Here is a 27,702-nt window from a genome sequence, read left to right as displayed (position 1 = left end):
AACTCAATACTATAATATTTTTTGACAATTCTGACGATGCCAATTTTAAAATTAATAGGATGTAAAATTGAATCCGATAGATTGGTTTTCCTAAGGTATACAATTATACAATAGATGATATATGTAGTGTGTATTTTCCAAAGAACTTCAGAAACACGAAGAGTGCCTTGTTGCGCGACGCGCTATACGATAACAACATGAAAAGTATGTACATTGGTTTAGTTGTTAGTTATATACTTTTCATGCTTGCTTATCTAAGTTTTGCACATCAGCTTGTTTTACACTGACAATGAGAAAGATTTCCAACGGACAAACCAATTAGTGTTTCCGATGGTTAATTTTTTCGGTTACGTTTCCCGATTAAATTATAGGTACATCCGATGAAATTTGATCGAAAAACCGATGATATTTAATCAAAGAGATACAATTTAATCAAATATGTCAGTTTGTTATTATTGTATTGTTATTATATAATTGCATTATCCGGCTATATTTAATCGGACAGTTTTCTCAGTGCGGTAGATTACACATAATTATTAAATAAAATTAAACCGTGTATTAGGCACATTTTGAAGAGTACTTACAACTAATTATGAAATTAATTAAGTTTCCTTAGAATTACCAGTTCTCATGACACGATTCAACAATGTATGTTACACATATTCCAGGTAGCAGAGTGACGTTCAAAGACAGCAAAATTACGTTCGTCGATGTCTAATCTAATTGCAAGTCTCCATGTCGCTTTTAACATCACTCTGCTACTTGGGATAATATGCATGTATTATATAGAGCGCCCCAGAACTAGCGGGGAATAATAAAAGGACATATTCGGCAGGCTAAAATAAGACAATTGTTTCATATCAACATGTAACTGAATGTGCACCCCCTGTGAGCTAGAGTCTTCAAAGTATATAGAAAAAAAAACTTGAATTTTCTGTTCACTGTTTAACCCTCAATTTCAAATTCTACGAAAATTGGTACATTTACGTATCAAAGTTCATTTTATTTTTGGTACCCAAAACTTTCTGTATATTACATACGTATGTACTTTTATGGTAATTTTTATTCATAAGGTATATTGTAAAATAAATCAACTTTTCTTAGGAATGGAATTTGTAGCGAGACATTATGCGCACTGTTGACTATATATGCATTGTGCTATTATTCCGCAAGTAATCGTTAATTGCATCGGAGCAATGGCCGCGGTGATCAATACATGTGATAATTATCTGTGACGAATCGTCGCGTAAGTTACTGAAAAGAGAATCCAGCAGTTCTAATTACGCGAGTGCTTCGACAGTTAAGAATTATTATTGGTTTTCAATATTCTGTTTCAAAGAGCACCGTCTTAACTACGGGAAAATTCTAAACAATAACCTTTGGAATTTAAAAATAGCGCGAGAATGACCAAATCGCCTCGTTCATGCACCTGTCGCGATTCACTGTCCGTCGTCCGCCTAAACATCTGCGATGCCATCCATGCGATCTTGATTCGAGGCACCATTGTTCCTCATGACCGCGCATCGAGTCTTTCCAAGTGGAAACTAATCAGCTTCGGAGCACGATCTCTGAATATTTTGCGAAGTACTGTGACTTGAACAAATGCCGTACCGATTGTATAATTTTAGACAATTTTTCATAATGTAAGCGTATTATAATTCGTAATAAATTCTTCTTTTAAATGCCTCTTTAAAAAGTTCTTAAGTAACTTAATTACATAACGATTCAAATTGTTTCGAATATTATTATTTAAAACTGAAAATTCTTAAAAGCTTTTAAAACTTCGGATGTTTTGAAACTTGTAAAAAATTCTCGAATATACTGAATCACGTTCTTTAAAAATATTTCATTATCAAGAGACACGGCAGTGTCTCGTACCAAGCATAAGCGCAGCGAGAACCGTGAGCGTAAGAACGACCATGTATAATGTATGTATACGTATATAATACGTGAACTATATTTTTATACTTTTTCTTAAAAATATCGAATTTTTATCTATAACAGTTAGATCTGAATGTACTTGGCTACTTCAGCAAACAGTTACTTCCGTACATCATAAGAACTATATTATTATTGCTGTTTGCACATGCGCGCGCGTGTGTGTATTTACTTGTGAAAGAACAAGATATACACGTAACGCACATATGTATGCATCGTCCAAAAAAAATAATCTGATAAGCTCGGGTTATTACGTCTACATTATCGAGTAAACATGTTTAATCTTCAGTAAATTATTAATTATTCGCAGTATGTACTTTACGGTACGAAGAAAAAGAAAATGTTATAAAAAATGCATGTCTCTCGCATACTAGCTTCTGAACTGTCGGTGTGTCGTAGCGTACTTTATCGATTAGATGCTTGGAATTTTCAGCGAGCGACTTACGATTACCTGCGGTAACGATGTGGTGTATGACATATGTATTATACAGTGAATCAATAATGTGCGTATCGATCATTTTGTCGTAGTGGACAGTGCTATGGAAGCTTAATATCGCCGTTTCATTACTTATTGAAGGTTGTTAAGGGCTTTGAGAGACATATAGACAGCTGTAACAATAACTAATAATATACCTAAGTTTAATAATGTATCTGGTTTAATGACACCCTGTAAAAGGTAATACTTTTTCACTGTAATTAAATATGCGCAGTCGTGACGATAATTCGAATGCGTTTGCGTTGGTAGCACATGCGAATGCGATTCCGACGGCTCTAGCGACGCAATTTAACGATTGCCTTTAATTATTTTTTTCCTAGTAGAAACGATGAAACGATTTTAGGAACGTGTTAGTTTTTAACATTTAAATCATGGGCGTTGATAAATGTAGAAATGGAAGACACGTGTATTGAATAAATATAATAACAAAGTTAATTTTCTTTTACTTTCATGTTTATACCGTGCACTATATTGTCTTGATTTTGTCTATCGTTTCAGATCAATCAATTGCAGCAATATTTGATTTTTAATGAATACAATATTTTCGAAAACTACCTTCAACAAAATCAAATGTAATGCTTATGGATGATAACGCTCCGGTTGATATCTCGGTCGCCATCCTCGCTGCCCTTTTAATTGCTGCCGCGTTAATACTGATACTGATTATGCAATAAACGAAGACACTAATTATGCTCGATTGCCTCGGATTAATATAATTTGGGTAATACTATCATTTTCGTGATAACGCAAGACGCACTGCTAGATAACAATACACTGAAAAAAAATTCTGGTTGAATATGGACGAATCAGATAATTCCTTTAGGATTTACCAGAATTCCTGTAATCCTACAGAAATTCTGGTAAATCCTAAAGGAATTCTGGTAAATCCTAAAGGAATTATCTAATTCGTCCATATTCAACCAGAAATTTTTTTCAGTGTAGATATGTAATAAAACGTTCTCGATTGTAAGGAAGTGAAATTATTTATCCAAGGTAGCGCGGCGATCCCTAAGGGACGTGCATGAATAAATCTGTTGTTTTCGTTTTCTGATTTCGCAGCGGTCCTGGCTGCGTCCTGGTAGAATTGTACACGCGACTTTACGTACCGCACGATAAATCGATGGTCCGACGGCCGATGGTCGTGCTGGGCAGGAAAAAGGGATTCATGAGAGATTCGATGGGTACCGATATATATATAATATTCATAAGCGAACCGTCGTGCCACTGGCATCGGCGCAGGCGTGACCATCGTCGCTTCATTGCGCCATGCCGTTCATATCATACTGTTCTGGTACCTGCTGCCCGAAACGAGGCGAAAGTACCCCTCGTTCGTTCGTGCGGCCTTAATCAATTTCGCTATGTCAACGAGAACGTCGTCCATATTGACCCTCGTTTTCTTCTTGCCATTTGTGCTTTGTCAAACGTCAATGGAATTGGGTAAGTACGAAGTTATACGCCCGCCCACGTACGGGGTGCGATGTCTTTTCTCCTTTTGACTTCTCGACTGTTACTGACAATTTAGGTCCGGTTTCACCAAACGTCGCTTAACTTTAGTCTTGGTTTAATTCGCGTTTGTACTCTTTCTAGAGTAGCAGTTGGAAAGAAACGTAGAACGAATTAAGCTAAGCTCAAAGTTAAACGACGTCGGCGAAACCGCGCTTAAACTGTCAATATTAGATTTGATAAGATCTCTCTTTCACAGTAGATTTCTATGATTTTTACTTCTAACGTTATAACTAATAGGCGTTCAGCTTTAGCTGTAGAAGCTACATCCGTTTCGTACGAAATAGTAATTTTAAAACGGTGTAGTCTATGAACATTAGTAGATGAATAAAACGCGACAACAGTAATTCCCTGATAAGATTGAGCTGAGCCGACATTTCCTTCCTGTTTCCAAGTGGTCGTGATAGAGGAATCCGATTCGTCTATTTTGGGTATATTAAACGACGCGGTTCCAGAGGCAGAACGAATTTTCGCTAACGACATGATCACCGTTCACGTTTCTACTGCCACGGTGAATCGCGAGAATGTCAACGCAAGTTTCGAGAAAGGTATTGTTGTGTACCGTGCAAGTTAGAAAATATTGTTGCCCGACTTTTACTTTTCACTTTCAAGATGTTGTTGCCTCTCGCGCGCCATGCGTATAAAGGACAAACCATTTCTTAATACTCTTCATTATTAGAAAGTAATCTTTCGTAATAAGGTGGGCTGTACAACTCAAAAGTGCTCCTCTCCATTTTTCCCGACAGTTTGCGCCGTTCTATATAAAGGAATAAGTATTATACTAGATATGACGTGGACCGGTTGGGACAAATTGCGAAATCTCGCGGATGACAGAGGAATAATATATAAACGTGGCGACTGCAGTATATGCCCATACGTTCAGGCGATTGATGATCTTTTGATTATGAAAAACGCAACGGACGTTGGTTTGATCTTTGAAGATGAAAGAGGTGCGTAAGGACAGCAACGACTCGTCATTACTTACGCTGGCGCTGATATTACACGCGAATAATCGCACTTGTTTTATTGTACGTTACATCGCACATCTGTTGTCTCCTTTAAATTGCGCGGCCTAAGCTCTCTGCCGAAAGAATCGAATAACGTTAAGTTACGTACGCACGCGATTATTTAATAACATTCTCGACCGGCACGAACTAAGAGGAAGGGGAGAATCCTTTTTCGTAGGGTTTTTTACAATCTTGACTTCGAAAGCGCTTTATCACGTTGCAATTTTCCGTAAGAACTTGATCCTTATTTTACTTGCACGCAGTCGTACACCAATTAGAGAATAACAGAGAAATTAATAATGGAATAGTTTTAGACGCCTAAAATTCGTCATTCTAACACGACGTAGAACTACTGTACACTGTAGATCTAAAAGTTATTTGTTGTTACGTTACTATTGATGAAATGAAATAGAAATGTAGCACGGTTTAATTTTTGAAATGTGACTACATCAGATGTAATAATGCTTTTAGAACTAAATCAGAGCCTTTATTATCTTATCGGAAATTCGATAATTAGATTGGTGGTCATCGACGAATTGACAGAGAGGACTGTGACGAAAATACGGAGTATGCGACCGTCACCATCTTATTATGTCACTTATGCTAGTACGGTAAAAATGGAAGAACTATTTAAAACGGTGAGCGACGTGTTTGCGTCGGTTTCGGCATAAAACGATTTATTTTTAACGTTTTAATACGTACGAGATAATTCGTCATTTCGTACACTGAAAAAAATTTCTGGTTGAATATGGACGAATCAGATAATTCCTTTAGGATTTACCAGAATTCCTGTAATCCTACAGAAATTCTGGTAAATCCTAAAGGAATTCTGGTAAATCCTAAAGGAATTATCTGATTCGTCCATATTCAACCAGAAATTTTTTTTCAGTGTATCTTTAAGATACATTATGTCTAACGATAAGTGTAACCAGGTGTAAAGTAGAAACAACCTTCCAGGCTATTGGTGGAGGACTCGTTAAAAGAGAGGGTATTTGGAATTTAGTATTTACAGACAATAATTATCACGAATTTCGATATATTACCGGCGATCTTCAGTTAAATGTTACATTCACCATACTTAATATGAAGCCTGACATCTGTTGCCGTTTAATGGGTGACGTGTCCTGCAACTGCCCCCAAAATTTTAAGGTCAGTGTTAATAAAATAGAAATACGGCATCAATCCGCAAATGTTGCCCTACATGAGCTGCTATATAGCAAATATGAAAGCCGTCGACTGATACCGTTGGCAAGTGTTGAAATAAGTTCCTTTATATCTTCTTTTATTAAGAAGAATATTCTTTGCCAATGAATGCGTTTATCGTCTATAAAGAAGGACCGGTTAAAAAGTTATGTTATGTTACGTTAGATATTCCCACAATATTTCAAACGTTTGATCGGCTTGATCGTAAGCTTGATGAGCGATGTTCAGAGAGCGGGCGTAAGTGTAGCTCCAAAGACAGGTCAGTGTGATAAACCCATTAATACCACTTCAGTTTCGAACGTTACTGCGGAAACGTTCAACAAGATTTTAATGACAGTAAGTACAAAGCAAAGTCTATTGGGAGAATAAAGTCTGTGTAAATTATGTTACGTTTGCCATATTAAAGAATTTTTGTTTAGAGTACAACACGAGGGTAATTAAGCATGTGCTTAAATAAGTCTACTTTTCTACGTTCTAGAGATTGGACAGTAACGACACTTTCGAATATTTGCCAGAGAAGGCGATGATCACTTACAAGGCAGAGATCGAGCTACAAATGGTTAGGCAGGGCTATGTAGATGTGCTCGCAACTTGGACGAGACGTACAAAAATTAAAGAAGCAGACGGGAGGAAAATAGAACCAGCCAGGCGATTCTTCCGGATTGGAACGGCACCAGTAAGAACCACATTTCGCTTAAAGCTTCGTTTTGTTGCGTTTTATCAGACGAAGAAAAAAATTTTATGTATTTAGGCAATAAATTATTACAAAATGACTATTTTCGAAGTATTTTGTAACGTTACAATTTAATGTATATAATTACATATACGATTTTAGCGTTGATTTTATTTGATTCAAAATTAATTAACAAAATTAAATTAATTATTCTTTTAATCGTATGCAAGTTAATTTCTAACTTTATTTATACGGAAGGTATTTACATTTTCCAGAATCGTGTTGGCGTTTTATTAGTTTTTAGCCAATAACAATAAACGCGCGTAATAGAAGTTAATTTAATGTTGTTTTGATTAATTTGGAATAGGCGGTTCCATGGACTGTAGTTAAAAAGGATCCATTGACGGGACAAGAAATTCGTGACGACGAAGGAAAGCGAAAATGGGAAGGTTACTGTATAGATTTTGTGCAAAAATTGTCAGAGGAGATGCACTTCGACTACGATCTTGTAGTCCCTGAAGACGAAGAGTTTGGCAGAAAATTATCTAATGGCGAATGGAACGGTCTGATAGGTGATCTGGCTAAAGGAGTATGTTTAATCTTTCCATAATTTTTCGTTCACATTTAACATAAACCAAGGTTTTTTTCACATATTTTCCATATCACTCTTAATTACTTATTTCTTATTAATTGCTTCAATATTTGTTTTATTCAAATTGATAGAACGCAGTAAATGTTTTCTTATTTTGTTTCATTATGTTACGGGCTACGTTCTGATATTTACTATATCCTAAATTTACTATGCTGCTTTATAATTTTAATAAAATAATCTTTTCTATAATTTTAATATCAAATTTCTTAAAAATGTGCAGTATTGCCTTTATGGAAAAAAAAGTGAAAATTATATTGCGCATTAAACAAATTACAAAAAAATGAGCATTATTATTTTTAAATTTATCGAAACGTGTTACATTCTTTATGAAAATCAATACTTGTAAACCTCATTATAAATTTGCGCAAATCCGAAAAAGGTTTAAAAGTTGAAGGCGCTCGATAATTCTGTAACTATAGCAAGTGTATTAGTTATATATTAAATACATTTATTTATTAATAGGAAACTGATATTGCTGTGGCGGCATTAACAATGACGTCGGAGCGAGAAGAAGTCATCGATTTTGTCGCACCCTATTTTGAACAATCCGGTATACTAATCGGTATGCAAAATTTAGATCTTTTTTTATATAATACGTGTTATAAATACTACTTGCGATAAAATAGTAATTTTTCCAACGAACGTTTATGCTCTTTCAGTAGCACATTTCAATTCTTATCCTGTGTTTTTTTTTCCTTTTTAACTTTATAGTACAAGTTGTGTTTGAGACAGGTTTTACCTCTAGCTGCACATAGACAACTGAATATGGAACGGATAATTTATGTTAGCTTTTATTTTCAAGTAATGAGAAAGCCAGTCCGTAAAACGTCCCTATTCAAGTTTATGACGGTACTGCGACTTGAAGTCTGGCTTAGCATCGTGGGAGCTCTAACTTTGACCGGTATCATGATTTGGATATTAGATAAATATTCACCATACAGCGCCAGGAACAATAAACGACTTTATCCCTATCCTTGTCGGTACGTATATTTTAATTTTTACGTTTCATCAGACAGTATATTACAGACTAATAGCCACTCGGTATGTTAAATGTACTTTATCGCGTTTGATATGTCAGCAGTGTGACTTTTAATATGTTTGAAGATTTTATCTTTCTTCTTCCCCTTCTTGTTGTGTCTAACAGGCAGATTACTACTTTTCAGAGAATTCACGTTAAAGGAGAGCTTTTGGTTCGCATTGACGTCTTTTACACCGCAGGGAGGCGGCGAAGCTCCAAAAGCATTATCAAGCAGGACACTGGTTGCAGCTTATTGGCTATTCGTTGTACTAATGCTCGCCACTTTTACTGCCAACTTAGCTGCTTTTCTTACCGTGGAAAGAATGCAGGTGTATATACTCTTATTAATATATCATGTATATTTGTCGGAGATTTTTTTCTCTTGTCTGGACAGAATTATTGGTCAAGATGATCTTTTATAAGGCACATTATTTCTCCCGCACTAATATTTGCGTATATTTCACTAAATAGTCACCTGTGCAATCGTTGGAGCAACTGGCTAGACAATCGCGCATAAACTATACTGTTCTGGCCAACTCTAGTTCTCATCAATATTTCATAAACATGAAAAACGCCGAGGATAAACTTTATACGTGTGTAAAACAAACGTTATCTTCTTATGAAACACGTTGTTAGGATAAACTACATTATGCATGCTATTTGCTTGTAGAGTATGGAAAGAAATCACACTAAACAGTACCAGCGATCAAGTAGAGTACCGCGTCTGGGATTATCCGATAAAGGAACAATACGGTCACATTCTGCAAGCCATTACTCAGGTTGGACCAGTCAAAAACACCGAGGATGGTTTTAAGAAGGTACGAGGATGAAAAAGAAGACGAAGAATCGTGAGAAATTGTGGGGCGCGACACTAAATATCTGGTTGGAATGCGTCCGATACTTTTCAGGTGATAGAAAGCGAAAATGCTGAGTTTGCATTCATTCATGATTCGTCGGAGATAAAATACGAAGTAACGAAGAATTGCAATTTAACGGAAGTGGGCGACGTATTTGCCGAGCAACCGTACGCTATTGCCGTGCAGCAAGGCAGTCATTTGCAGGAAGAAATAAGCAGAAAGTCTTTGATCGATTTTCTTCCATTTTTATCTCTCTGTTGCGTTTAATTCATTCATTTCCAATTGAATACATACTGTCACTGTTGTACTTGGATATGCAGCTTATTGCCGTTTATTATTTTTAATTCACAAGTTCTATGCAATTGTAAATATAGTTAACTGATCCACAACAACAAATACGATATATATATAGCAACAGTCTATGACAGTCAAAAGTTTTTCATATACATAGATATATGTAGTTATTAGCGATTGCATTTGGAAGGAATGGATTAAGCAGTTCAGATTAGCATAAGTGTAATATTGTTCTCTCGTGATTATCATCTTTTGCAACAAACATCCGACATAGATAATGTTACTTTCAGGATACTCGATTTACAGAAAGACAGATACTTTGAGATATTGGCAGCCAAGTATTGGAATCAGACGTTGAAAGCCCAATGTCCGAACTCCGATGAAAACGAGGGAATTACGTTAGAGAGCTTGGGTTCGTTGCCATTTCTTATACATTACAAATTAGATATTATATTTATGTTTGTCACATTTTGTGTCTAATTAGTATTTTTATATAGGAGGTGTATTTATTGCGACTTTGTTCGGACTGGCATTGGCGATGATCACTTTAGCCGGTGAAGTTCTTTATTATCGCAAACGCGGTGGTTCTCAGCAAGGGAGTCAGAAAGGGATTAAAGATACTGAAAGCGACAAGGTCATCTTGCAGAAAATCGCATCGAAACTTCGAATGCAGCCCGCGCCCACTGACGCAGTTTTTGGCAAACAACTTAGTCAGACACAGCGTGTTTCACACATTTCCGTTTATCCACGGCATTTCTCCAAGGAGTAAACCAAAGTTTCAACGACGATCAATCATATTACGGACTCGCAAATCATCTCTGGTTAATCCTTATGTGTTTTTCAGAGTTTTCTCCTTTACGATCACTTTTAATATTTAGAATTTATCACGATGGCCAATAAGTAGAGTTTTCGCATTATGGTTAGTGTATTTGTCAACAGTTGTCGTACTTGGATACTGTTTCATTATAAAATCATTATTGATTAATACAATATTGTGCAGAAAATTGAATTTAAGTAATTGATTAAATTTGTTGAAAACTGTATGATATAAAATTCTCAAAACTATACTTATACAAACTTTTTGGGAAATGTGTTCTACTTACACCGATAAATAAATTCTACGCTTTGTTATATTAAAATAGTTCAATATTAATTAATCGTTACTGATTATATGATTGGATTTAGCTATGTTTTTAGTTTTTAAATATAACATACATTTATTAAAACGAAACATACGATACACTTCTTTTTAAAATGTTTATATTATTAAAAAGATATTAATAAATGAATATGCAGGATGTCCTACTTAACTCTTTTTCTTTGAGACTATTAAAGGTAACAAGAAAATAATTTTTTACATCTCATTGTCCTCTACCAGTCGACACAGGAGCATCGGTGACATTATAGGTACCTGTGTTGTAATTTCGTACTCAACAATATCAATGTAATATAACTAGTATTACATTTACATTGTTGAGTGCGAAATTATAATTATATGTGTGATGTCACTGATGCTCTGTGTCGACTTGGCTGACGCCTTATTTACGTTTTAATTTATAAATATAGTTCTACGTTTATTTTACGTTTACCAATTGTTTTTATATTTCTACGTACAAAGTATTAAAATAATTATTTAGAATAATTTTATATTTTGTCAAAGTGTATCAGACCAGAAAACGAAATATCTTCTAAAATACAATAGTTTCTCTCGGAGGCTGTTTTGGCTGATAATTATCTTAATACTTTTACACGTAGAATAAAAAAGGCAATAGAGTGAAATATAAAGGAAACCTATAGTTCTATTTAAATTAGGATGCTCATTCTTTTTATTCTTTCATCAAGAAATGCGACAGCGGTATCCCATCGCACCTAAGACCTCAACAAGTATTAAAATAAAAATAAAAATTTTATCTTCAACAGATTTGTTGCGAGGAAGCAAGCTTGTATAACATCTTAGATGGTATACTATATATTTTGACAAACTCTTGCGTTGGGACGGAAATATTTACAATGATACGCGCGGTCATTGATCTTCGAATACTTTCACATTGTATATAGCTTTGCTTCTTGAGTCTAAATGTAGGCAAAAACGATGTTCATTTAATTAACAATTTGAAAGTGCTTTTATTTTTTTTTACTATTTTGCTTAAAGCATCAAGAAGTGTCATTTGAGTCTAATACATTTATGGTTTGATGTTGCTGACAAATAATAAATCTGCCTTTTTATTTTTTAAGTGAATAATCCATTAATAATATTCGCTAATTCATGTTGATGAATTTATACAAAACAAGATTGTGATTTTCTTATACTACGATATTTGATTATTCATTCTTAAGTGAATAATTCATTAATAATAATCGCTAGTTTGTATTGATGAATTTATACAAAGCGAGACTGTAACTTTCTTATATTACGATATATATGAAAAATTATAAAAGTTAATCATACACTGTAAATGTCTTAAAGCAAACGGTTGCGAATTGTGGGATTTATTATTAGTAAAAGTCATTGCTCTATCTTTCTTTCTCTATCGATGTAATTGTACATGTCCTATAATCTTATTATTTTCACTGGTTTTCGTCGTAAACGCTCACGCCGAGTTACGTAAATAAAAGCAAAAGTAGTTTAGGTAATCGGCCGATTGTTTCGATCACTTCGATTGGAGCGCGTCACGGTTGATGAATTTTTCTAACAAAAGAATAAAGGCTTATGCTCGGTAGGGAATATCTGTTATTTACCACAAGTCAATATAAAGGCTTTCACACGAAGACGCGATCACTTGATGAGAAAGTGATGTAGATCGTGGTTATCCTATCGGAATCGAAAATACAAATCCACTCGCGGGTTCCGGTTGGTGGTCTTCGAAAATGGCTTGTTGCAAGGTTAGTGAAAGAGAAATGTTTAGACGGAATATAGATTCGATATTTTTTAATTTTGATTAATTGTATTAATCAGTTTATACACTAACATTGTCTCTGGTGCACGCAATTGTATGCCTTTTTCTTAGATGCAATTATGTTTCCTTTCTTTACGACAATTCATCTCATTATTTTTAAAATATTAGAGAATGCTCGTTGAAAAATAAATATTTTTCGATAATATTTAATCGCTCGGTGACTTTGATACTTTCATGTATAAAATGGCTGGTGAAAAGAAAGGGAGAACGAATTTCCACAAAAATGTCGTATGATTGCATGAAAAAAATATAGATGAGTTTTCTAAAAGGAAAAGATTCAAAATTGCAAGTCTAATCGAATGCAATATTGTTATACTAAACAAAATTAATATTTTTATTTCGCTATTGTTATTTGAATAGAATAAATATTCTCTTATGCACCCGCAGATATATCTAACGTTATCAGCTCTAATTACTTGTCACGTAAGTGCAAATTACGAGTATGAGCGTTCCAAGAGTTTGAGCTCAGACAGTACATCGCATCCTTGGTATAAGCAATATGAGGTTTACGAGAATGCCCCTTCGGAGATTCAGCCTCATTACAATTTTCACGGATTGACCAAAGATCGACCTGCAGTTCGCCCCGGAGGCCCATCCGAACCTTCCTCGATCACCGCTAAGAAAGAACCCACCGAAGAGAAAAACTTGAAAAAGATCCCGTTTTATGCGTTCGCCAATAAGGATTCCACAAGATACAAGGAGCTGACTCCTGATTTGGGAATCGCGCACTGTCAAGAGATTAAGGTGACATCAGCGGGTGAGAAGGACGACAAAAGGAAAGGCGTTACGACTTGTTACAATTGCAAGGATCCGAAAACTAAATCCACATACGAACGTTGTCTATACAGTAGCCACCCGGAAGAGAGCACATCCGCTAATACGAGGGTGAAACGTTATTTATCCGCGCCTCCTGCCTTCAGATATCGAAGGTAATGACATTAAAGTATTTTTTCAACATACACAAAAACGTCACACTCTACAATTTAATAAAGATTTGGTGCAACTTCATATTTGAACCTTTAAATATGAAGGGACAATTTGTTTCTACTATCATTAACATTACTATTACATGCCGTCGTAGGTCTAGTTTCGAAAGAAGCAAAGATGATTACGGGAGACTACGGAGTCCTTATCGGTTCACGGATGAATATTTCACTGATGCCACTCGTGACGTGCCAGCCGCGTACGAAAACAAGGGAGAAAAATGCGATAAGGTCGTGAAAGATTCCATGGTGTGCATGGTGTGCAAGGACGCTAAGACCAACGGCAAGTACGAGCAGTGCTCGTACGTGAAGAAGCCGCACGAGAAAGCTTACTCTTATCTCAAATCTAGTTCGTTCGGAAAACCACAGAGAGACGACGAAAGCGACGAAAGTTCCGAAACCCCTCATTCCGAAGTCTCCGACGACGAGGGGTCCGATGAGCAAAAAGATCGTAGCCCGAGTACCGTACAGTCTCGTGAATATTTTTACCCCAGCACGGATTACCCCGAGAAGGCTTCGACAGTGAACAAACGGGATGAGGTGCGGGATGAGGTGCAGGATGCTCCTTCGGCGGACTGCAAACAGGTACAAAAGGACTCCAAGACCTGCACGGTGTGCAAAGACTCGAAAACGGGCGGTACATACGAGAAGTGCACCTACAATTATCAACCCAGCGATAAATTATATAAATACAGTAAATCGAAAACCTTCGGATATCCGGGCGAGACCGCGGATTCCACTAGCAATTTGAACAAAACTCAAAAATTGGAAAAACCGACGAATTTTGATTATCCACAAAGTTCCGATTCTGCGCACGATTATCTAGGTAAGTGCTTATTTTCTTAAAAATAAAAAGGCGCGGTCTCAAATGTTTCAAAATTGTGATGCGACTGAGCGTTTTTGAAGTCAACATTGTATATACGCGTTAAAAAATTACAAAAATCAAATAATAATTATTTTTCTATATTATTTTCATTCAATTCTATATGTTATTGAAGTGGTTTGATTTTGAGGAGAGCACAGTAAATGATGCTTCCACTCCGAAGTATTCTTTAAAAGATCCAAGCTATGCGATACGTACAGGTACACAAAAAAATTTTTTAAACCAAGTAAATAGATTTACTTAAAATATATTTTTTTTGCTGAAATAAATATTTATTCTATTATTCTATTTAAATAAAAATGTCAAATTTCAAGTAAATATATGTATTATATTAAGTAAAATTAATTTAAATCATTATATTTTCTACACTCAAATAAAGATTTCATGAGATATAGAATACTATTTATTAAATGAAATAATTGTCTTTGTTAAATAAGAAATCCAATTTTCTTTGCTGTGAAAATTACACATCTTAGTAAACATTTTATAGAATTAAAATAATTTTTTAAAAATTAAAATTATCTATTCTTTGATATTTAATACATACTTAAATTAAAGCAATGCATGTTTTAATTTGTTTAATATTTTTATAATTTAAGTTAATAAGCTGTTAGGAGCCACCTAACGAATAATTTTCTTGAGTAAAGTGATATTTTTTTTATTAAGATTTTTTTATCAGCGTACAGCATAAATTATTCGATTTATAAATCACAGAAATTTTCTATTGCAATGGCATTTCAGAGAATTTACCAAACATGCTTCGTTGTGTATCTACATATGCACTGATTTTACAGATAAATTGGAACCCTCTACTTATCCAGGGAAATCCGACAAAGAAGAGGCTCAACAAACCCCAGACGATTCCGACGGCATCCCTCACGGTTCACCCGACTACAGTAGCGATTATTCCAATCCCGAGGAATCGAGTGATTACCGGTTTCCATCGCGTAACAACGACCACGAATCTTACGAGAGCCAGAAGACACCTTCCTCGAAACCAGTTTCGGAGCATTACTCCGAAAACATCAGCGCGGATAATTGCAAAACGGTTCAGAAGGATTCAATGACGTGCAAGGTGTGCAAGGATCCGGAAACGGGCAACGACTTCGAACAATGTTCGTACACGTATCAGCCCAGCGATAAGCTCTATTCTTATAGCAAATCCAGCTCGTTCGGCAACCCGGAGAACGCTGATAAACCCGAGCAAACGTCGCGCGAGGACGAGCACTCGTCGGATAGTTCTGAGAGCCCGAAGAAGTCTTACGGCGAATACGTTTCGGGACCGACTTACGAAGCTTCAACGACGGACGAGGCGAAGTCCGAGGATAACGCGGAAGAGAAGAAGGGCGTGGACGCCGGGTACTTGGACACCGCGAAGAAGAAGGCCGAGATCGAGGAGTTTATGCAGAACTTCCGGAAGGAGGATCGATCGAAATGTAAGAAGATTATGCGCGACAGAATGACCTGCTACCAGTGCGTCGACGACGAGGGCTTTCAGAAAGAGGAATGCGCGTTTGTCACCGGACACGAGCCCGACAAGGATCAGCTCGCGTTTCACGAGACGAAGGAATTTCAGGTTGAGGCCGCGCCGCGAGGTGCCCGCGACTCCAACAAGCCCACGGGCTCGAGGAAAACGAAGGCGGCGGAGTCCTTAGAGCCCAGCGCGTCCGCCAGTAGAAACACTTACGTTAGACTGGAGAAGCCGGACAACGAGTACCCTGACGAGGCGTCGCAAACGGCGGAGGAAACGAAGGGGGCCGAGCCGTATGATTACACGTCGGAAACAAGAGCTAAATACGACAAGGTCCTCAGACTGACACTTCCGGCGTACATGTTCTCCACTTCGGAGCACGAGGCGGCGTTTGACGAGATCGTAGCTTCCAGCCACAATCGACGCTAAAGTCGGCACCTTTATCGCTTCTTCTTATCCTTACGTATATATCCGGTCGCCCTTTACCTACAAATTGCAAATTTCTCCGCGCGAGACGCCTCCACTCGAGCGTTTCCATTGTAATTGACAATATTAGCGTGTACTGTACCTCCGTTGTCTAGTTTATAGCGTTTAGAATTTATTCGAATACACGTGACTTGATATTTGTAATTAAACGAATCCCATTCTGAGATGCAATGTGACCATTCAGTTTACACAATTACAGCTTGCTGAGACATTGCATCGTCAACTTAATATCGCGGCTACCGTAATTATTTCTAACTGAAACGCCTAACGGTGCCTGTCGCAAGCGGCAGCCCCGTAAGAAACAGACCTGGCGATGCTTGCGAAATATTTAAATTGTAAAAATTCTGTGTGTGTCTAAAGTTTTCAATTTTTCGTACATATACCTCTCCATCCCCCACGTCTCGCTCGCACAAAAATATTCAAGGTAACGGCCAGTTTTTCTAATTATATAATATTTTTATTCGCGCGATACATCGGGAGTATCTGTCGCGTGTGCGAGAGCCCCGTGAAGAAAAAAAAATGAAGCGACTCGCGGTGAAAATGAATCGGCAATTCCAGACTGGACTGCCTTTCCCCAGGGAGTTTTACCACCCTCTATGGTGTACACATTTCAAATATTGCGTGCACAGTGCGACGATCTTTTCCGTTCGACGACAAACGGATTGGGGATTGTTCGGCAACACGTCGACCGGCGGTATCGCGGATAATAGGAAATACGTTGTCTCGCGCGATATACTATATATCGGGATCCGAAAATAGACGCGAGCTATTTTGGCGAGGCTGCCGGACGGCCGGCGAGCGGCGAAAGACGGTCGGGCGCGCGGTGGACCAGCGGCGAGAGCAACGCAATGCGGCGATCAAATCGGTAAAGATGTAAGACCGTGGAGTCACACATCGTCAGCTCTCTCGCGTGCCAGTCTGTAAAGTCACGACGAGGTCCGTAGCGCCGAGCGAATCGACGCAACGGTCCGTAGTAGCTGCGGGCGCGCGCTAGTGTCGGCATCGTTGCTGCTCGTATCCCTTTTAATATCCGCCTTCTCCTCCAACTTTTGGAATCCCAAAAGTAGTATAGAGAACCGGTTTCACTCTCCCTCTCTCTCTCTCTCACTCTCTTTCTCTTTCTCTCTCTCTCTCTCTCGACTAGTGAGTAGCGACATAAGCCAGCGTGCGAAATCGACAGTCAGTGAATTACGAAATTATCCTGGATATGAACTCTTCGACACTTGTCGGGTAAGATTTTATCATTTATTCCGAATCGCGAATCTTCCTTGGGGCCCGCGCCGGCTTCTCGAGCGGTCCCCTTTTACTCTTCAAATTGTTAGAAATAAAAGTGCAACCGCGGGCAGACTTTGCTTCAAGTGTATGTTAGAAAAGAAGAAGGAGAGACAATGCTCTCTACGTCAAAAAAAAATGAAAAAAAAACAAGTCGGGAGCGAAAACCGCTGGACGAGTACGAGCGAAACTTATTGTTAGCCGGTTATTAATTAAGCTCGAGTTGCTTAATTTAGCATCGAAATGAATTGTCCTCAGTTTGATGTTGAAACGCACAGGGAGAATCGCGATCGAAATGCTCGGACGTGACGTCAGTTTCGCCAAGGGTGTAAAATTATTTTATATAATGTTTATATTTCGTCGACACACATGCGCGCGCGAAACTGAAGGAGAGGCAGACCTCGTGGAAGCAGGAGAGATGGAACTCGTTTTTCGGTCGTCTGGTATTGGATCGAGCGCGTCGCAAGGCCAAATCGGCCTTGCCGCGACGTGTCCCAAGGTGGACACGCATATTTCACCGTCGAGAAACGAGCGATGCCCGCACGGCGAAAAGATTCGCTTTGAAACGCAGCTTTTTCGCGAGTCGGCGCATTTTTGCGCCCGCGGCCAGGAAAACGCCTCGCGCGCAGATTTCGGTAGATACCTCTCGTTCGGATAAAGAAAATCGTTCAGATCGGGCAGTGGACGTTCACGATAATTACATTCCTCGGATCGCCAGCGACGGCATTTTAATTCCCGGCTAACGTGGGCTCTCGAGGCGCGAGTTTTCGTTTTCAATTTTGAAGAAAGTCCCCCCCCCCTCCCCACTTCGCTCGATACGCCGATTGTGAGACGTTCGCGCATTTCTCGCGCATTTGCGCGATGTTAGAAATCCTAAAAATAAAATGATTGGAAGTGTTTTAATATGTGAGGCTCCACTGCGCAAGCCCGCCCGTGCTAAAATTACTCTCGCTCGTGTATCTACCTAAATACACCTCTACTTGCCGCGGCTCATTGGCTGGGTTCCGAGCGTTACGGCGTGGCCGCCATCGGCATGACCGATTTGATTCGCCATGACCGAAACTTTTCCGAGAAACTCGCGCTCCAGGCAGAAATATGGTACCTTGCGCAGTTTGCGACAACGTGCCGCGGGAAGGAATGAGAGAAACGCCAAATCGGCCTTTTTAAGAAGATACTTTACGCGCGACAATCCGCGATAAATTTTTTTCTCGTGTATTAGAGAGCAGCAAATTATTGAGATTCCACAAACTGGCGCGGACAAGGTAGAGAATTCGAGACGAACATTTATTTGTAGCAACGATATTAGTCAGCGGTACCGATGAAGAGAAAAAAAAGGCAAAATAGTATATCGCGAGTGGTTTATTTCTGCTAAAGTAACGTAGAAGTTGGCAAACGTTTTCCACGAGAAGCACTGCCTTTTTCAACGAAGCATCAGCGAATCTGCTGAAATTACGAGTCACGTGCCGTAATGGTCGTGCCAAGATAAAAACGCCTGCGCTCCGACACGGTATTATAGCCTCGATTCCAAAATTCTATTATTAAAATTTTCAGCTCCCCGTGTTCATTGCTTGAGAAGAGTTTCGCGTGACTCGTGAATGAATTATTCGCATACACGTCGTACGAAGCTACGAACATATTGCATTCTACATACCATTCGCTTAAATATTTTAGAATATTTTATAATCTCATGTTAGACTCTTTCATATCTTATTGATAAATTTGCATATAAAAAAAAACTATATATGCACACGTTTTATTATCGCGAGGCAACGTATAAATGCGTGCACATTAAATTAAGTACATTTTCAATCATTATTGTTTATTTTAACGTGCTCCTCTGCAAGGATTTATTGCTCCGAGAAGTATTTGATTTGATTTTACACAGAAATCGCATTGCATTTATGGTGTAAAAATAAATCGATAAAATATAATTGCGAATTTAAGTCTAAGTTTAATGAATAACCCATATTTAATTTGCAGTATTTGCTCCTTATGGCTATATAAGAATGTTGAAAATTCTTTGTAATATTTTAATCGACAGAAATATTGTCGATGGTGTACGACGACCTACATTTACAACTGTTAGATACCTTCCAATCGTACTGCAATTCTACGGTGCAGCGGTCAGTGCTGTTTAATCCTTTTAAAGAAACATTTGACCGTATTAGCCTAAAAGACATTTTAATCAGCTTTCGTTGAATCGCACGTAAGTAGTTTCCGATCGGCAGAAGCAACATGAGCGATCCATGAAATATTTTTTTGTCTTGTCAGTTCAATTCTCGCTGCAGTTTCACACGTGTGTGCCACCGGAAGTATCGTATATATTTATTCGCCGACGAATCTCGCTATTATCATGTAAATTGATGATATCACGAGATAACCCGTGCAGCACCAAAGCTTTCAGAGACATTTCGGAAAACATTATTGCAATGTTGCAATGTTTCTGAAATGTTTCTGAAAGCTTTGGCGCTGTATGGGAATTAAAGAAGTTTCGCAAACTCTTAATATCGATCGCAGTTACGACGATTTGTATAAATCGTCTTGAATTCATATACGAAGTTTGCACGGACATTTGAAATGTGAATGTACGTACGTGCGCTTGAATACACACAAGATGACTCATCTTTGAAGTAGTTGCATTCCAGTGATAAGATAGCGTGTCTCATGTGAACGAAGAGTGGATTAATTATTCCTTCCCGATATGTTTTCGAGAAAGCAACGTATTGCGAGAAAACGATTCTTATTTTATCGAAATGTATTACAGTGCTCTGTGCATTGTATACAGGAAGTCTTGGCCTGAATGTCGACTAATATGTTTAAATTATAATAAAATTGCAGTTTGTGTTAGCCGATACGAAAAAAAAATATTACGCACTGTATAACAGTGTAAATTAATACGTTTACTTTGTGAAAAAATATATTAAGATTATATGAAATAATTCAGACAGTTAGTTTTCGGTATAACAAAGATATTGATTTGGTGAGGAGACTGTTTTACGATACAATTGGTATCTCTGTTTATTCACAAGTATTGTAATTGCTAAAGCGACCTCTGTTATATGCTTAGCTAAGAAACGTATTACATAACTGCTTTATTAAGATTAATAAATTATTTGATTTTTATTTGCAGGAATCCGAACGTCATGGTCGCAGGTGTGTACACACATATTTCTTTTCACGACAGAACGAAATTAATATAAATTCTTGATGTCAGAAGTAAAGGTGCTATACCCACAAATGATAGATAATCGTTTTCACGTAGCAAATACAATGGCAGCAAATGATAAAATTAAATACTGACGCATTAAGCATTAGTTAAATTACGTTTTACTAATAATTATACTAGAACAAACGTTAACCAATCAATTGCATCGCTCCTTTATATGTAACATCGTTCTGTCCATAATCTGTAGCATGATTTCAGGGCCGCCTCCACCTCCACCTCCCCCACCTCCCGTGTCTGGTCATTTACCAGCTATGAAGCTAAATACTGCCGAGGTAAGATGAAGTAGAGATATAACAAAGACCAATAATAGCGTTGGACTGCTCACTTATTAAATATAATTCTACAAAAATATTTTTTCATGTATGCAAGGAAGAATTGGTTAATCAAAATTTCTAATATTGAATGCAATTCCCCAACAAAATATTCTATTGTTATATTTTGAGAAATTTAAGATTAAAGCACTGTATTAAGTTTAAAGCATCATATTTTGAGCACTTAAGATTAAAGCATTATATTTTGAGAAATTTAAGATTAAAGCACAGTATGTGTGTTGGCAGAATTTAATTTTATTAAAAATAAAGTATACTAAAAGAAGTTTTAGTTGTTATATATAATTGTTGCAAAACTTTGCTATAAAGATAAAAAATAATAGATCTTCATAATTAAATACTAAGTTTGTTACATTGTGGAAAAGCTATAAAAACCATTTATAAATTAAACCGTTCAAAATCGCAATCTACGAAACATAATTCAATTGTAAACTTCAGAAAATTACTTAACCATGTCTGGCAAATTTTTATGTTTAAACTCACAACGTTTCGATCATGGTTTGTGGTCCTTTTCAAGTGATAATTGTGTCAATAATTCCGTATAATCAAAAGAACAGATCTTACTTTCACGAACGGTAGAACATGACTGACAAACCATAATGGAAACGTTGTGAGTTTAAACATAAAAATTTGCCAGACATGGTCAAGTAATTTTCTGAAGTTTGTAATTACTTCTAGCGACTTATAAGATTTCCCCCAGCTATAATTCAATTATTTGAAATTTTTATATTTGACTCTGGTAACAAAATTAACAAATTCAGAAAATAATAAAATTGAAATATTACAAATATCAATTTCTGAGAAATATTTTAAATTTTACAAGAATCGAACGATGCAGTCGCGTTGCGACGCCATTAGGAAAAGCGACTGACGATGTGACTACGTCATTGCATAGATGAGTCGCTACCAAGTTATTCGGGAAATTCTTACGAATGAAGTTACAAATAAAAGTTGAAAAGTCTGCTACAGCTGAAATTCCAGGCTATTTTGTCAATGCATAATTTTAAATAAGTTGCTGATACAATGTTCTTTATATTTGACAACCGTAAAAATTTAGTTACGTCGTCTAATTATTAGCTAATAATATCTTATCTGGTGATTTTTTTTATTCGCGGAATATAGAATGCAACAGCAAGGAGGCCGCAGGTGGTTAGCAACGATTACGAGCCGCCGGCAGCCATTCAAAATGCCATGCTGACGAAGGACAAGAAACCCTTCACTTATACCCCGGGTATGGGTGGCAAATTAGATCTCTCGCAGATCCGTAGTCCGCGAATGGCGAGAAGAGTGGCGAAAAATGCTAATGACGAGGGGATAGAAGGGCCACCAAAATCTGCCATCGAGCCAAAGCTATCGCCCGCGGTTTCTCCCCCAGCGAATCTCTTGATACCTCAGGTCGCGGTACCTGTTTTTCCTTCTAACGTGCCGCCTCAGCCTCCTAACAGGATGTCACACTCACCTTCAGTCAATAGAACATTGTCGAACGGTAATTATTCAGTTATGTCTTTTCTCTCTTTTCTCTCTCGAATGATTGTATGACACACAGAGCGTCTCATAACTATTTAATAATCGAATTTATTAATGCCAATTAATGTGCTAAAATCGATGTGTACTCATTTTACACAGACTACATTTGAAACCTCGAAATCTCTTTAGGTTGCCAGTAATAAACAACACTAAGTAAATTTTGGTCGACCTTAACTGGCACGTGTTTAATAAATTCAAAAAATACATAGCAACGTTTCGACCATGGTCCTTTTCAAGCAATTTCTAAAATGTACAATCAAAACTCGAGATTAGAAACCTCGTACGATATAAAAAATATATTAATAAATCATTACAACACGTAATATACAATAATAAAAAAAGTTAAAGGATTATTTTATATTATCCGCTGTGACAAACCATATTTTTTATTGTATCCATTAACTTTTATCTTGTTTCTTTCACTTTGTTTTTATTATTGTGTATTACATATTGTAATGATTTATCAATGTATTCTTTATATCGCACGAGGTTTCTAATCTCGACTTTTGATTGTAGATTTTAGAAATTGCTCGAAAAGAACCAAAATCCATGGTCGAAACACGCTGCTATGTATTTTGTGCATTTATCAAACACCTGCCAGTTAAGGTCAACCAAAATTTATTTATCAAGACTACATTTGATTGCTAGAGTACACAGAATATTTAAGTATTATACCATGTTACTCTATAAATATTTAATAAAATTACAATGGAAATTTAAACGATTCACCTACAGCTGTAGACAAGCAAGCAGAGCCAACGAGGAATATTATGAAAGTGGATACGAAAGTAGTGCCGATCACAGTCACGTCGAATCAGTCGAGCACTCCTGAAAGTCCAACCAGCCCTACCCAAATTACCTTAGCTAAGGCTCCTACGCCTTGGATGCAAAATAAAACCAAGCCCCAAGAAGAATTGCCCGAATGGGCTAAACGCACGAATACCAATAAAACAGCTGGCAACGAGCCGTTGGAAGACGCACTCTCACCGGTTTACGTTCAGGTTCAGCAATCGTCTCCGCAATCTCCACAGGCGAAACCAAAACAAGAGCAAAAGCAATATTCGGTCCCGCAGTACCAGCAAACGAGACCGCAACAATTATCTCAACAGCCGCAGCAGCAGAGGCGGAATGCTGATCCTGTGACGCCACAACAAATTAATTCGCAATCACATCACGTTGTACCCATCCGAGTAAGTTTGTTAAAGTTATTTGTACGGATGTGTCCCTACTTCCTAAAATATCTCTACTTTCGTGCATTATTTTTTTAACGTCACGATATTCTCAGATGGAAGATAGACCGTCGGTATTTGACGTGAAGCGTGAATCTGGTCATCATCAGTTTAAACAGCCTCCAACTCTGCATCATCAGCAACGATGGGGTCAAATGACCCCGCAACAGAATCAAGCGCAGAATCAAAAGCAGACCCAAGCTCATGTCACATCCCCGTCGCGGCCAGAACAATCAGGTGGAACAACTTATATCATCCCCCTTGTAGTTGAAGGTAGCGAGAAGAGAACGATGCCACCAAATACGGAAAATAATATTAAGATCGGGAAACCAGCAAGAGTGTAAGTTAAAGATTGAATAGGCGCATTTGCACGCACGTAAAGATTAAGAAGAATAACCCTGGCCGAGGTGATATTTTTTCGCAATAAACTTAGAATAGAATATTTAGACACTACCACCCTGGCACGGCTCTGAGTCCTTTAAAATTCTTTGAAATTTGTTATTAACACGTACGAGTCATACTAATTTATTTAAGAAGAATAAATTTTAATGTACTCTCATGGCTATATCAGGTGAACTTAAGATATAGAGGAAAGTCCTCTATTATGAGATAGTAGGTTTTCAACGTCCAAATTCAATCGCAAATCTTTTTTCGCAACGATTACACGATCTAACAATCAATTTTCCACTAAACAGAATTCACTCCAAGGGCAATAAATTCATGGCGGAACCAACAAGTGATGCCAATTAATTTAGCATAAACTCCGCTGCCTCATATTAGAAGCCCGTCTAATAATAGGGGACTTTCCTCTATGTATATTAAATCTATTTTATTAAGTATCGTGCCATAAATTAAAAAAATTTTAATAAACTATGTTTATTATATTTCCTGCTCAAAAGAAACTCTATTTTTATACTTAAAGCGAAACGTAACATCCCTAATTTAAGCTAAATTTAAAGCTAAATTTAAATAAATATGTATTCGTAAATTAAGTAAAAAAATTTTCATTTAATAAGCGACAATTACCATTTATATCTTAGTAATCTGTAAATCAATTTGGTAATATACAAATAAGATTAAAATTGTTTGAAAATGAGTGCGTTCGGATAAAATTTATATTTATCTAAAAAATAATTTTTAATAAGCTACATTCCGAAAAACTTTTAACGAATTTGTCACTTGTGTGTAACGTTTGCATGGTTTTCTTTTTATTGCTACTTATAAGTAAAATTTTTGGAACAGTGTGCAACAGCGGAGTCCCGATCTTATTCAGCAACACGAGCCTGGCCCGGTTCAATCGCGATCGTTTCGCGTCCTTCAAAAGATTACGGACACGGATGAATTCAACGATGTTGGTCCAGAACAAATACGTAAAATGGAATTAAGTGAAGACGAAAAGATACTCATGAACAAATTTAAAGAACAAGGTAAGATAATATTTGATGCTTATGTGTATCTACTATGAATTATAATATTATTTATGCGTTTTTTGTTACAATTTTATACTCATAATGTACATGAAAATATATTTGTCAAATATGTTCGTGCAATATAAGTATAATATAAATATGTTTAATAAGAGTTTTTTTTAAGGATAATTTAATTAATTTTTCAAATTAAGTTATTACTTGAAAACTCTAAGCTGCCAAAAACATTATATTGTTTTTATATTGTATTTTACAGTCGATCAGGAGACTTATCTCCATCAAGAGAAAGATCCGAGATATCGTGGTGCGGCAATACCTTCGCGAGCTTTTCGTTTTTTACAAAATATGACAGAGTCGAATGATACCCCAGTTTGCGCTGGTAAGATTGTTCTATATGTATATTAGGTATTTTTATTAAAAAGTTTCACTTTCATTAATGCTATATTTCATCAAGAATATAAAAATACACCGTAATCTCTTGTTTCTTGTAACCAATCAAACATATGAAACGGGAAATGGAAACAATAAGGGCATTTTTATTTTGTACGTTACAGCGCCACATAATGTACAACAAAATGTACAAAATAAGCGGCAAAATAGAAATTCTAAGTCGTTCGGTAGGTACAAGTAACTGTAAAAAGAAAGAACTTCTGCTTCTTCGGTTCAACTAAAATATTTGAAATATAATAAATTTGACTTGTGATAATTCTTATACAGAGGAGACACAGGCAAATCTGCCGCCTAGTGAACAACAAGTACCGGAACCGAAGAAATACACGGGTAGTGCAATTCCTTCTCGATCCTTCAGGATATTACAAGCGATGACATCAACAGAAAACAATGGTAAATATGCTAGATTAAAACATTTACCTTTCACAAAGGTATCTTACTTATCAAATATTTTTGAAAATACCCTTTAAATAGATTCTTTTGTACTTTTCCTTTTTTTTCACGTATAAGATGCCCAAAGTTCCAATTTTCGAAAAGTTATTTACTTTAATTCATAATCTGCCTTACGTCATATTTAACATAGACGAATTAATGATTTGTCTTGATATGACATACACATTCTTTGTTGTTATAAATTAATTGTAAAAGCTTATTTATCTGTGTACATTAATAAGTGCTTTATATTCTAATTACTACTTTATTGACATAACATACGTCACATTGCTCAAATTTCCTAATCCTGTGTTCACAGGAGTAATAAAATTTTCTTGGCTACTGATATATGTTTATATATACATATACACATATTCACACACGCACGCACGCACGCACGTACGCACGCACGCACGCATATACAACGCACGCACACACACACACGCACACACGCACACACGCACACACAGTAGAAAGACCAAGCCAAGTGTTACACAGATTAATACCTCAAAAATCTTTTAAGTGTACCGCAATAGATTTTTGAAAACTTTCTTGGGAAGAGTCTATAAGCGTGTGCATAATTTTAGCAAAAGAATTTAATAAATTTTTATAGTACTGGTTCTTTACGACTAGACAGAGTGAGAGAGATAGAGAGAGAGAGAGAGAGAGAGAGAGAGAGAGAGAAAGAGTAAGAAAAATAAGACGTAAAAAATTATGTTCAATGTAATATCTATACCATAATTTTATTATATTTTATGCAACATATTCATCAGTAAAGGTTGGTTTTGAAAATCGTGATATGATTATTTGTAAAATTTGATTTATCGCACATATTAAAGCTGTGCCTCAGACTCGCATTAGCCGTCAATTGTAACTGCAGTTGTGTGTTAACGACCCCTGTGAAGTTAGCCCCCCCCATTATTTAAAAATGTAACTTTTTTTACGAGTTCCCTATAGATTTACAATAGTTCCAGAGTTCTTGATTAAGAATTTTTTAAAATGGGGGGCTAACTTCACGCAGCCCCCCATTTTCGTAAAAACTAATTTTTTAATGGAGTTCTGGATAGATTTCACATAGTTCTAGAGTTCTTGATACATTTTAACAATAGTTCTGCACGAGAACGTAAAAAAAAACGAAGTTGAAGAATCAAGAAACAGTACCCCAGAAATAGGCGTAACTATAAAAGTATTAATGTAATGGAATTTTGCCATTAGGATTTTCGATAGAACTCTGCGGGGCTACCGGGAACTCTCAACAGAACTGCCGGAACTGTTAAAAAATTTTTTCGGATCTTATAAGACACAAACTGACACCTAAAATCTTTGAAAAAATTTTTGAACAGCTCCGGCAGTTCTGTTAAGAGTTCCCGGTAGCCTCCGCAGAGTTCT

General features: G+C 36.8%; 3 protein-coding genes across 4 annotated transcripts in view; all 3 read left to right on the top strand.

Moving 5' to 3' along the window:
• Positions 1-3,098: 3,098 nt before the first annotated feature.
• On the top strand, positions 3,099-10,898 carry LOC105559076 (glutamate receptor ionotropic, kainate 1). Of its 2 annotated transcripts, XM_012007122.1 has the most exons (17): positions 3,099-3,155; positions 3,494-3,871; positions 4,333-4,485; positions 4,684-4,887; positions 5,416-5,582; positions 5,902-6,093; positions 6,313-6,483; positions 6,626-6,823; positions 7,188-7,409; positions 7,935-8,034; positions 8,275-8,452; positions 8,636-8,819; positions 8,962-9,083; positions 9,161-9,308; positions 9,399-9,568; positions 9,932-10,053; positions 10,139-10,898. In XM_012007122.1, exons 2-17 carry the CDS (start codon positions 3,793-3,795, stop codon positions 10,408-10,410), a joined length of 2,682 nt encoding a protein of 893 aa, XP_011862512.1. In that variant the 5' UTR covers positions 3,099-3,155; positions 3,494-3,792; the 3' UTR covers positions 10,411-10,898. The 2 variants fall into 2 exon arrangements, with proteins under 2 accessions (XP_011862512.1, XP_011862511.1); XM_012007121.1 differs by lacking the exon at positions 3,099-3,155 and having other exon boundaries at positions 3,336-3,871.
• Positions 10,899-12,509: 1,611 nt separating this feature from the next.
• Positions 12,510-17,075, top strand: LOC105559091 (eukaryotic translation initiation factor 5B-like). Its single transcript, XM_012007151.1, has 4 exons — positions 12,510-12,524; positions 12,986-13,483; positions 13,591-14,407; positions 15,259-17,075. The coding sequence occupies exons 1-4, from the start codon at positions 12,510-12,512 to the stop codon at positions 16,362-16,364; spliced, it is 2,436 nt and encodes an 811-aa protein (XP_011862541.1). The 3' UTR covers positions 16,365-17,075.
• Positions 17,076-17,293: 218 nt separating this feature from the next.
• The window catches only part of LOC105559075, a 16,598-nt gene continuing 6,189 nt past the window's right edge, over positions 17,294-27,702 (top strand). The window contains exons 1-10 of the mRNA XM_012007120.1: positions 17,294-17,651; positions 20,824-20,846; positions 21,118-21,191; positions 22,371-22,734; positions 23,511-23,965; positions 24,061-24,344; positions 25,247-25,431; positions 25,688-25,810; positions 25,986-26,048; positions 26,149-26,274. Of these exons, the coding sequence (XP_011862510.1) occupies positions 17,629-17,651; positions 20,824-20,846; positions 21,118-21,191; positions 22,371-22,734; positions 23,511-23,965; positions 24,061-24,344; positions 25,247-25,431; positions 25,688-25,810; positions 25,986-26,048; positions 26,149-26,274 (1,720 nt within the window). The 5' untranslated portion in view covers positions 17,294-17,628. The remainder of the gene's footprint in view (positions 17,652-20,823; positions 20,847-21,117; positions 21,192-22,370; positions 22,735-23,510; positions 23,966-24,060; positions 24,345-25,246; positions 25,432-25,687; positions 25,811-25,985; positions 26,049-26,148; positions 26,275-27,702) is intronic.

This window comes from Vollenhovia emeryi, unplaced genomic scaffold (assembly GCF_000949405.1).
Source record: "Vollenhovia emeryi isolate VEMERY1.0 unplaced genomic scaffold, V.emery_V1.0 DF939291.1, whole genome shotgun sequence".
Classification (NCBI taxonomy): domain Eukaryota; kingdom Metazoa; phylum Arthropoda; class Insecta; order Hymenoptera; family Formicidae; genus Vollenhovia; species Vollenhovia emeryi.
The sequence above is the reverse complement of the archived record's forward strand: the minus strand, read 5'-3'. Positions and strand labels throughout refer to the sequence as shown.